Source organism: Thamnophis sirtalis, unplaced genomic scaffold, assembly GCF_051295495.1.
Source record: "Thamnophis sirtalis isolate CommonGarterSnake01/CBP01778 unplaced genomic scaffold, rThaSir2_p1.2 scaffold_2, whole genome shotgun sequence".
Taxonomy (NCBI): domain Eukaryota; kingdom Metazoa; phylum Chordata; class Lepidosauria; order Squamata; family Natricidae; genus Thamnophis; species Thamnophis sirtalis.
In genome coordinates, this window is record NW_028261382.1 from 42557204 (window position 1) to 42567791 (window position 10588).

A 10588-nucleotide genomic window follows, 5' to 3' on the forward strand; every position below is an offset into this window, starting at 1 on the left:
TCAACCGGCTTCGTGGCTTCGCCCCTGCGAAGCGGAAGTGACGTCAAAAACCGGAAGCGGAAAATAAGGGCAGTTGAAGCTGGAGGAGAAAAGGGTGACTTCTCGCGCAGGATCGTCGGGACGCGTCTCGCGTGTCGGGAATGTAAGGTTGAATGCTTGATTTTTAAGTCTTGAATAGATTTGGCCGCCTCCCTTTGCAGGAGGTCCATCCCCTCCCCTTCCTTTGCTCTTTTTTTTTTGGCCCTCCACAACAACCCTGCGAGGTAGGCCGTCCTGAGCCCAAAGTCTACCAGGGGTCGCCTTATAGACTTGGAATTAAATTGTTTGGCCAAGTCTCCGGTGCAGAAGCGCTCAGTGAGGTTTCCCGCTTGAACAGGGGAGGGGGCTGGGTGGGTGTTGAGCTAGAATGAAGAAGAACAGTGTGGGAAGGGACCTTGGAGGTCATCTAGTCCACCCCCCTGCTCAAGCAAGGGACCCTCTACCATTGCAGGCAAGTGACTGTCCAACCTCTTCTGGAAAGCCCCCATTGAGGGAGGGCGGAAGGAAGGAAGGAGCGTTGGAAGGGGCCACCTTGGAGGTCCTCTAGTCCATCCCCCTGCTCAGGCAGGAGACCCTCTACCATCTCAGACAAAGGGTTGCCCAATCTCTTCTTTAAAAAAAAACTCTAGTGATGGAGAAGCCTATGAAATTTTTCTGGTTAATTGTTCTCGCAGTCAGGAAATTTCTCCTTAATTCCAGGTTGCGTCTCTCCTGGATTAGTTTCCACCCATTTCTTCTTGTCTTCAGGTGCTTTTGGAGAATAGGCTGGCTCCTTCTTTGGGGCAGCCCTTCAAATATTGGAAGATATGATTACATTATCCCTACTCCTTCTTTTCTGTAGACTCGAATCTGGGCATGTTTTACGTGTCAATGCTTTCAAGACAGCCTTGATTCCTGGTGGCTCTCTGGAGAAGCCTATGAAATTTTCCTGGCAGCATTTTCAGAAGTGGTTTATTCTTTCCTTCTCCTTCCTAGGGACTGGTCCAAAGTCTTCATACTTTGCGGGTTACAGGCAGGGGGGGGGGGTTTAGTCTAGATCAGTGATCCCCAACCCCCGGTCCGCGGACCGGTGCCGGGCCGTGGAGTACCTGGCACTGGGCCGCGCAGCGGCCGGGGGCCATGATCGCTGCAGCGGCCGGGGGCCATGATCGCTGCAGCGGCCGGGGCCCATAGTTTCTTTCTGTATGCAAATTAGGGCTAACTGGCACAAGGGGTGTTACTGGACCGCTGGTGGCACTCTGACGTCACCAGCGGCCCACCGCCCCCCTGTGTCCAGCGCCGCCCTTCTCATTCCTTTTCAGCGCTTCAGCGCTGGCCGATTCCTGAAAAAAACCTAAGAGCGCCTGCGCAGCTACGTAGGGCTAGCGTAGACAGCGCTAGTAGCGTAGCCTTGCGTAGGCGCAGTTTGTGCTACGCTATCTACGCTAGCCATACTGAACTGCGCCTGCGCAAGGCTACGCTACTAGCGCTGGTCATCGACGTATTCCACCGAAACCGTGAACAACGCCCCCCACCCCTGCGCGCGCTCAGCGGGCCACGGTAAAATTATCAAAGGCTGACTGGTCCACGGCGATAAAAAGGTTGGGGACCACTGGTCTAGATGACCTATAAGATCCCTTCCAACTCTGTTAAGATGTTATTCTTCCAAGATTATCCCCCCACCCCGCAAAGCTTTAAACTAACCCAAACAGGTTTTCCAACCACACAATAACATGCTTATCTTTACAAACATATAACCGACCTTTCTGTTTCCTATTTTATTTATTAAAATGGATTCTGTCCTCTTTTTTTTTCCCCACACAGAGCAATCTGCCAAGATGGGGAAACAGTTTGGGAACCTGATGAAAACAAGGCATGTTGTCAGCTACTATCTGTCTCCGTTTGAACAAAAAATATTTCCCAACATCTCACACAGGATCTTAAACACTTGGAGACGGTTCAGTTCCTCGTTCTTTCGGGTGACGCCTCGTAAGTGGGGAGAGCGGGGGAAATGTTTTTTTAACGGATTCCTCTAAAGTATAGAATAGAATAGAGAATAAAGAATAGAATAGAGAATAGAATTAGAATAGAGAATAGAATTAGAATAGAGAATAGAGAATAGAATAGAGAATAGAATAGAGAATAGAATAGAATTAGAATAGAGAATAAAGAATAGAATTAGAATAGAGAATAGAATTAGAATAGAGAATAGAATAGAATTAGAATAGAGAATAGATTATAGAATAAAGAATAGAATAGAATTAGAATAGAGAATAGAACTAGAATAGAGAATAGAATAGAGAATAGACTGGAGAATAGAATAGAAAATAGAATTAGAATAGAGAACAGATTAGAATAGAGAATAGACTGGAGAATAGAATAGAGAATAGAATAGAGAATAGAATTAGAATAGAGCATAGAATAGATTTAGAATAGAGAATAGAATAGAGAATAGAATAGAATAGCGAATGGAATAGAATTAGAATAGAGAATAGAATTAGAATAGAGAATAGATTATAGAATAAAGAATAGAATAGAATTAGAATAGAGAATAGAATAGAGAATAGACTGGAGAATAGAAAATAGAATTAGAATAGAGAACAGATTAGAATAGAGAATAGACTGGAGAATAGAATAGAGAATAGAATTAGAATAGAGAATAGAATAGAATTAGAATATAGAATAGACTGGAGAATAGAATAGAATAGAGAATTAGAATAGAGAACAGATTAGAATAGAGAATAGACTGGAGAATAGAATAGAGAATAGAATTAGAATAGAGAATAGAATAGAGAATAGAATAGAGAATGGAATAGAAAAGAATAGAATACAAAATAGAACAGAATAGAATAGAATAGAATTCTTTATTGGCCAAGTGTTTTGGGACACACAAGGAATTTGTCTTTGGTGCAGTGTACATAAAAAGACAAGATACGTTCATCACAAATCATAAGGTAGAACATTTAATGATAGTCATAGGGTACAAATTTATAGTTTATAATTTACAGTTTACGTTTATTGTAATTGTACTTAAATACAACAAAATTGGTTAGGGTTTAATTTAATAGCGTAGAGTAGAATGACTATCCAATCTCTTCTTAAAGACCTCCAGTGCTGGAGCGTTGTCGATTTCTGGAGGCAAGCCCTTCCATTGGTTGATTGTTCTCCCTGTTAGGAAGTTTCTCCTTAAAACTCCCGGTTGCTTCTCTCTCTCAATTAGTTTCCAACCATTGTTTCTTCTCCTGCCTTCTGGTACTTTTGAGAATAATTTGACTCCCTCTTCTTTGTGGCAGCCCCTCAAATACTGAAATGCTGCTATCCTGTCGCCCCTAATTCTTCTTTTCTTTAGACTAGCCAGACCCCAAATCCTGCAGCCATTCTTCTTTTGGTTTATAGTTTCTTCGCTCATCTTAGTTGCTCTTCTCTGAATTTTTCCTCCCCAAAGTCTCAGCTTCAGAATTCATGTATTTAGTTAGAAAAGTTTCCAGTAAGAAAACGGTAGGTGGCGCACCAGAGCAGCATAAAAATCAGAATTATTTTTAATTCTCTCATTTTTTCCCCCCCCGCCATCCTTCTCCCTGGCAACTTGATAAAACAAACAGCAAGGAAGATGAGCGCTGCAGCCATTCAATGAATAAACATATCATGAAAATGTGAATTAACCTGGCTGGTGGCAAGCATGCAAAAATAGCAGCTGGGCCGCTTCGGCAGATAGAAACAAGGTTAACAGAGTTGGAAGGCACCTTGGAGGTCATCTAGTCCAATCCTCCCCCTGCCCAAGCAGGAGACCCTGCATCAGTGGTTCCCAACGTGGGGCCCATTCCCCACAGGGGGGGCAATTTGATTTTTAATGGCAACTTGAACCTTGTTTAAACCAAGTTAATGGCCTTTTAGGCTTCCTCCGCTTAAGTAGAGTTCCCCCACTGAACAAGTACCTCGCTTAGCAACAGAAGCCCAGGGTTCAAGGATGGCCGTAAGCTGAGGACTAACTCTATTCCGTAGGAAGTGATAAGAAACTGGATTTGCTCCCTTCTAAATTGGGCGTGCAACCCTAAACTAACTTTCTGTTTTGTGTGTGTGTGTTTTTTTTAAAGCATTTGTCGTTGCATACATGGTATATTCCTGGGCGAACGACTACAATAAGAAGTTGAAGAGAAAAAATCTGGCTGACTATGAAAACGACGAGTAAAAAGAAGATTTATGGGAAAAACATTTCTCTCGGCTTTTTCCCCCCCTCTCGGTTCCGAAGATACGACGCATAGTCGTAAGAACACTGGCATCCAATAAACCTCTTTGTGTCCCATCCTCGGGTGTGTGTCTTTTAAGGTTTGTCCAGCGATGCACAAGAAAATAAATATATCATTGTGGGCTGAGCCACACCTGGAGGGGTGGGGGATCCTTTCCTCACAGCACCAGCATTTAAATTATTCCATCAATAAAGAGTATTTGTAGCTCAGGGTTGAGACACTAGCACTGATGAAGTTACCTAGTTGGGTCATGAAAAGCCTGCTAGAAAGCCACCTAGTTCAGAGAGCACCAAGGACCCCGCAGTTCTCCTCCTCTTCCATTTTCTCCTTCAACTCCTCCTCCTTCGTCCCCTTCTCCTCTTCCTCTCCACAATCCCCACTCCTTTGTAGCACTGATGATGTTACCTAGTTGGGCCACGAAACGTCTGCAAGAAAGGAACCCAGCTCAGAGAGCACCAAAAGTATCCAGAGAGCACTTTAAATTTATCGTGCTGAAGCATTTTAACCTTTTGACACCAACCCGCCCTCAACCATCCCTTGCCTTTCTGGAAAAAAATGATTGGAAGGATGGTCCTTTACCACTCTCCTCTACAAAAATCAAGATTTAAAAAAAAAAACCTTCAGGTGTCAAATAAATTTAAGAAATAAATTGAGGGCTCCCCCTCAATTTCTCCCCCAGGAGAAAAGGGCCAATTTGCCTGTTGGGAAACAAGGCAAAAGATGTTTAGTGTCTGTTGGTGTGTTCTCTCCCCCCCCCCACTTTTTCATCTTAATGTAAAATAACCCCACCCAATTTTGGGGGAGTGTGTACGTCGGTGAGGGTCTGGATTTATGTAAAAAAAAAATTGCTCACTGTGGAAAAAATGAGGCCTAAAAAGAATAATTAGGAAAGTGGATTTACCTACCTACCTATCTCAATTTCTATATTCCTTTCTTTTCTGCCTGCCTTCAGAATGGGCAGATCTATCCATCTGTCCATTCGTCCATCTGTCTTTGCCTTCTTTCCTGCCTTCTGTATATCTCTCTCTCTCTTATCTCTCTTTATTTATCTCTCTCACACTACTTACATATCTCTATCTATCTCCATTTCTATCTATTCCTTTCTTTTCTGCCATCTGTCCATTCATCCATCTCTTCCTTCTTTCCTGCCTTCTGTATCCCTCATCATTTCTCTCTATTTAGCTCTCTCCACTTACCTATATCTATCTATCTATCTATCTATCTATCTTATCTATCTTATCTATCTATCTGTATCTTATCTCAATTTTTATCTATTCCTTTCTTTTCTGCCTTCTGTATCTATCCATCTGTCCATTCGTCCATCTGCCTTCTGTATCTCTCTTATCTCTCTACTTACCTATCCCTATCTCTCTTTATCTCTCTACTTACATATCTCTATCTCAATTTTTATCTATTCCTTTTCTGCCATCTGTCCATCCGTCTCTTCCTTCTTTCCTGCCTTCTGTATCCCTCACTATTTCTCTATTTAGCTCTCTCCACTTACCTATCTCTATCTATCTATCTATCTATCTATCTATCTATCTATCTATCTATCTATCTATCTGTATCTATCTCAATTTCTATCTATTCCTTTCTTTTCTGCCTTCCTTCTGTATCTATCTGTCCATTCGTCCATCTGTCTCTTCCTTCTTTCCTGCCTTCTGTATCTCTCTCTCTACTTACCTATCTCTATCTCTCTTTATCTCTCTCTCACTACTTACATATCTCTATTTATCTCAATTTCTATCTATTCCTTTCTTTTCTGTCATGTGTCCATTCATCCGTCTCTTCCGTCTTTCCTGCCTTCTGTATCTCTCACTATTTCTCTCTCTCTATTTAGCTCTCCCCACTTACCTATATCTTCTGTCTGTCTGTCTGTCTGTCTGTATCTATATCTATCTATCTATTTATCTATCTATCTATCTAATCTATCTATCTATCTATCTATCTATCTCAATTTCTATCTATTCCTTTCTTTTCTGCCTTCCTTCTGTATCTGTCCATTCATCCATCTGTCTCTTCCTTCTTTCCTGCCTTCTGTATCTCTCTCTCTCTCTCTTTGTATATCCATCCATCCATTTCAATTTCTATCCCTTCTTTCTACCCATCCCTGAAATCGTAACTTTTCCCCCTCTCTAAGAATCGGACGCAAAGGAGAACCAGGCGGGTCAGGTAGGAAAACCCGCCCTAGTGGGCGGGGATTTAAACCACAACAACATCAACAACAACAAAAAGGAGTTGACGGGCGTGCGGCCGGACCAATCGACGCCGGGGCGACGAGAAGAGAAGCTCCGCCTTCCCCCACACCCCAATTCCTTCTGCCCCGCCCCGAGCGCGCGCAAACAGGACCAGAGAGAGAGTGAGGTGTTTGTGTGTGGAAGCCAGGCGACGCAAGGCCTCTCCGTGCGTGCGTGCGTCGGGTGGGCGGGGCCTGCCGGGCGAAAGGGGGCGGGGCCTGTCCGCGCGCCCCGTCTGTCAGTCTGGCCGCGGCGCGGCTGAGGGAAAGGCGGAGAGTCCCGCGCGCGCAGCGGCACCATGTCGGAGCGAGGGGCGTCGGTGCTGGGCGGCCCCCGGGGCTCCGCGGCCGGCCCTTCGCTGCTCCAGTCGGCGCCTTGCGCCCCGCCCTCGGCCCCGCAGCCTTCGTCGGGGTCCCCGGCGCTAACCGGGATGCCCCAGCTGCTGGCCCCGCCGGCGGTGCCACCGCCGCTGCCGCAGCCCTCCTCGTCGCCGCCGCAGCCCCCGCAGCCCTCGGCGGGCTTGGGGGCTTCGGCTCCCGGAGGAGGAGGAGGAGGGGCGCCCCCCGCTGCTCAGGCCCCGCCGGGCTCGGCGGCCTCGGGTCGCCCCGTGCAGATGAACCTGTACGCCACCTGGGAGGTGGACCGGAGCTCCCCCAGCTGCGTCCCCAGGTGAGGGGCTGGGTGGGGAGGGGGGCCACTTGTTCCCATCATCCCCAGCTGTTCTGGTACCTCTTCCCATCATCCCCAGCTGTTAAAAGAACACTAGATGGCAGCTCACCTCCCATCATCCCCAGCTGTTCAGAGACCTCTTCCCATCATCCCCAGCTGTCAAAAGAACACTTGATGGCAGCCCACTTCCCATCATCCCCAGCAGTTGAGAGACCTCTTCCCATCATCCCCAGCTGTTAAAAGAACACTAGATGGCAGCCCACCTCCCATCATCCCCAACTGTTAAAAGAACTCTTCCCATCATCCCCAGCTGTCAAAAGAACACTAGATGGCAGCCCACCTCCCATCATCCCCAGCTGTTTGGATACCTCTTCCCATCATCCCCAGCTGTCAAAAGAACACTTGATGGCAGCCCACCTCCCATCATCCCCAGCGGTTGAGAGACCTCTTCCCATCATCCCCAGCTGTTAAAAGAATACTTGATGGCAGTCCACCTCCCATCATCCCCAGCGGTTGAGAGACCTGTTCCCATCATCCCCAGCTGTTAAAAGAACACTAGATGGCAGCCCACCTCCCATCATCCCCAACTGTTAAAAGAACTCTTCCCATCATCCCCAGCTGTCAAAAGAACACTAGATGGCAGCTGACCTCCCATCATCCCCAGTGGTTGAGAGACCTCTAGGGTGAAGGTCCACCTTCCCATCGTTCCCAGCTGTTAAAGGACACTGGGATGGCTGCTCATCTCCCCAGCTGTCCAGAGACCTCTTCCCATCATCCCCAGCTCCAGGGGACTCCATCATCCCCAGCTGTTGAGAGACCTCTGGGGTGCCAGCCCACTTCCCATCATCCCCAGCTTTTAAAAGAAGACTGGGCTGGCAGGTTAACTCCTATCATCCCCAGCTGTGAAGAGATCGTCTGGGTTCCAGCCCACCTCCCATCATCCCCAGCTGTTTAAAGAACACTGGGATGGTAAACTCACCTCCCATCATTCCCAGCTTTTGGAAGCCGCCTTGAGGGATGGCTCAGCTCCCATCACCCCCAGCTGCCCAAGGACCCCTGCGTGGAGGCCCACCTGGCCCCATTCCTATCCACCCAAAGACCCTTAAAAGGGGCAGCCCACCTCCCATCATCCCCAGCCACGCGAGGACCTCATCCCCATCCACCCAAAGCCTTCTAGGGGGGTCCCACCTCCCATCATCCCCAACCACCTAACATACCTTAGAGTTAGCAACCCATCTCCCATCATCTCCCTCTGCCTAAAGACCCCCCTGGACTCCTTCCCATCATCCCCAGCCTCTCCGACACCTGGGATGAAGGGTGCATGAAGTAGTGATGCACTCCAACCTTCTCTCTTCCTCCTGGACTCTCCCCTCCCATAGATTTGGGGAGGGGGGGGGAAGAAGAGGACGGTAGGAAGAATTCAAAGGCATGTTAACAATAACAGAGTGGGAAGGGACCTTGGAGGTCATCTAGTCCAACCCCCCTGCTCACGCAGGAGACCCGCACTAGGGATTCGAACCGCCAAACTGCCCTTCCTCGCTGATCGACAAGCTCAGCGTCTTAGCCACTGAGCCACCGTGTCCCTAGTTTATTGAATTTATATTTATTGAATTTATATTTCTGCCTATTCCACCCATTATTTGTTGATGGATTGATTGAATTTATATTGCCGCCTATTCACCATTTATTCTTATTTATTTATTGGATTTATATTGCCCCCTATTCGCCCTTGATGTATGTATGTATGTATTGAATTTATATTGCCTCCTATTCCCCCATTATTTATTTATCTATTGAATTTTTATGACTGCCTATTCGCAATTTATTTGTTTATTGAATTTATATTGCAGCCTATTCGCCCTTTATGTATGTGTATGTGTGTGTGTATTTATTTATGTATTGAATTTATATTGCCCCCTATTTGCCCATTATTTATTTATTGAATTATATTGCAGCCTATTGACCCTGTATGTATGTATGTATGTATGTATGTATGTATGTATGTATGTATGTATGTATGTATGTATGTATGTATGTATTTGTTTATTAAATTTATATTGCTGCCTATTTGCCCAAAGCATCTTACAGGACATAAAACCCTTTTTAAAAACGATAAAAAACTTTAAAAAAAAGAATCAAATAAATTAACAAAACACCCTATAATAAAATCTGGGGAGTTGGAAACCCACCCATCTTCAACACTTTGCTACCATGAGCCACCGAGAGTGGATGATGGACAGGTGGGAAGATGGGTGTTTTGCTAGATGTGGCTTCGGGCCTTCTGAAAGCAACCGAAAATGAGAAAAGCGATACCTTCTTGGTTGTGCGTGTGTAAGTGTGCAAGCCCCTCCCTTTGGGAAGCGATGGTGCGACAGATCTTGTGGCTTGAGAAGGGTTTTGAGGCCTCCCATGGATGTGGTTGCGTAGATGGCTTGGCCGTTTTGTGCTCGTTGGCGGGATGCTGGCTTGTGAATTTTTTGAAACCAGATTTTCCTTCAGCTCCGAAGTTACGACAGCTCTGAAAAAAAGTGACATAGGACAGTCCTCACGGTTATGGCCGCCGCAGCCTCCTCAGACAACCCCAAATTTGGGCCCTTGGCAAACTGAGGTGTATTTACGGCGGGTCATTTTTCGCGGGGATCAAACATGCGCTTAACTGGCCCCAAAAACGGTGGCAAAATTGGGCAAAACTACACTCAGCGGTGGAAATCCTGATCTCAGTTGTGGTCGTAAAGCCGAGGAACTACCTCTAATCTTGCATCGAGTCGTCGGTCTCCCCGTGCTTATTAAGCAAGGCCAACGTTGTTCCCCTTCCTTCCCCACAATATGATCTGAGTTGTTGAAACCCTGAGTCCCTTTGGGAATAGGGCGGCATACAAGTCTAATAAATTGAATTGAATCGAATCGAATTGAAACTCGGGGTGCATTTACACCTCGGATACTACGCTGAAGTTAGCTACATACTCCCTGAATGCAAAGTTATCGTGTACTCAATCCGCCTCGTGGTTCCGCTTTGCAAGCACTTCCTCAGATTGAAGGGCCCCCACTTGCCAACACATTACTGAAACGCTCCTCTCTTGCTTAAACCAACTTCCGACCCACATGGGAAGCTGGCGAGTTACTCTTCCACTTCAACTGGTTTGCTTGCTCCGTTCTTTTCGGCTTTTGTGCCAAAATCGGAAACCTTGGTTTGATATTCAGATTCACACAGTTGAACGGTGCGGGCACACTTTCTTAAAAGGCAGGTGGAAGTCCAATGTTCACCAACTGGTGATCCGTGGAAAGTTTTGGTGGCCTGCAGAAAAATTATTTTCATTTTTTTTATCACGCGCTAAATACTATTTCTCTTTTTTTTAAAAAAATCATATGAGTTGGATCCGTGGGATCTTAAAATTATGAATTTAGTGGTCCTTGTTT

At 46.1% G+C, this 10588-nt stretch overlaps 2 protein-coding genes across 3 annotated transcripts in view; both read left to right on the forward strand.

Moving 5' to 3' along the window:
- The first annotated feature begins 4 nt into the window (after positions 1-4).
- Positions 5-4321, forward strand: UQCRQ (ubiquinol-cytochrome c reductase complex III subunit VII). 2 transcript variants are annotated; one of them, XM_014075324.2, is made up of 3 exons: positions 5-142; positions 1843-2007; positions 4113-4321. In XM_014075324.2, exons 2-3 carry the CDS (start codon positions 1857-1859, stop codon positions 4205-4207), a joined length of 246 nt encoding a protein of 81 aa, XP_013930799.2. In that variant the 5' UTR covers positions 5-142; positions 1843-1856; the 3' UTR covers positions 4208-4321. The 2 variants fall into 2 exon arrangements, with proteins under 2 accessions (XP_013930799.2, XP_087561284.1); XM_087705158.1 differs by having other exon boundaries at positions 48-147.
- Positions 4322-6727: 2406 nt separating this feature from the next.
- PACS1 (phosphofurin acidic cluster sorting protein 1) overlaps positions 6728-10588 on the forward strand; it is an 86964-nt gene continuing 83103 nt past the window's right edge. The window contains exon 1 of the mRNA XM_087707663.1: positions 6728-7171. Coding sequence (XP_087563789.1) covers positions 6801-7171 — 371 coding nt within the window. The 5' untranslated portion in view covers positions 6728-6800. The remainder of the gene's footprint in view (positions 7172-10588) is intronic.

What these genes read in the sequence shown, in the direction of transcription:
- UQCRQ (XM_014075324.2), top strand. Translation starts at nt 1,857, where the DNA reads ATGGGGAAACAGTTTGGGAACCTGATGAAAACAAGGCATGTTGTCAGC. An exon ending in GTTCTTTCGGGTGACGCCTC is followed by an intron (nt 2,008 to 4,112) that starts GTAAGTGGGGAG and finishes TTTTTTTTAAAG; the next exon opens with CATTTGTCGTTGCATACATG.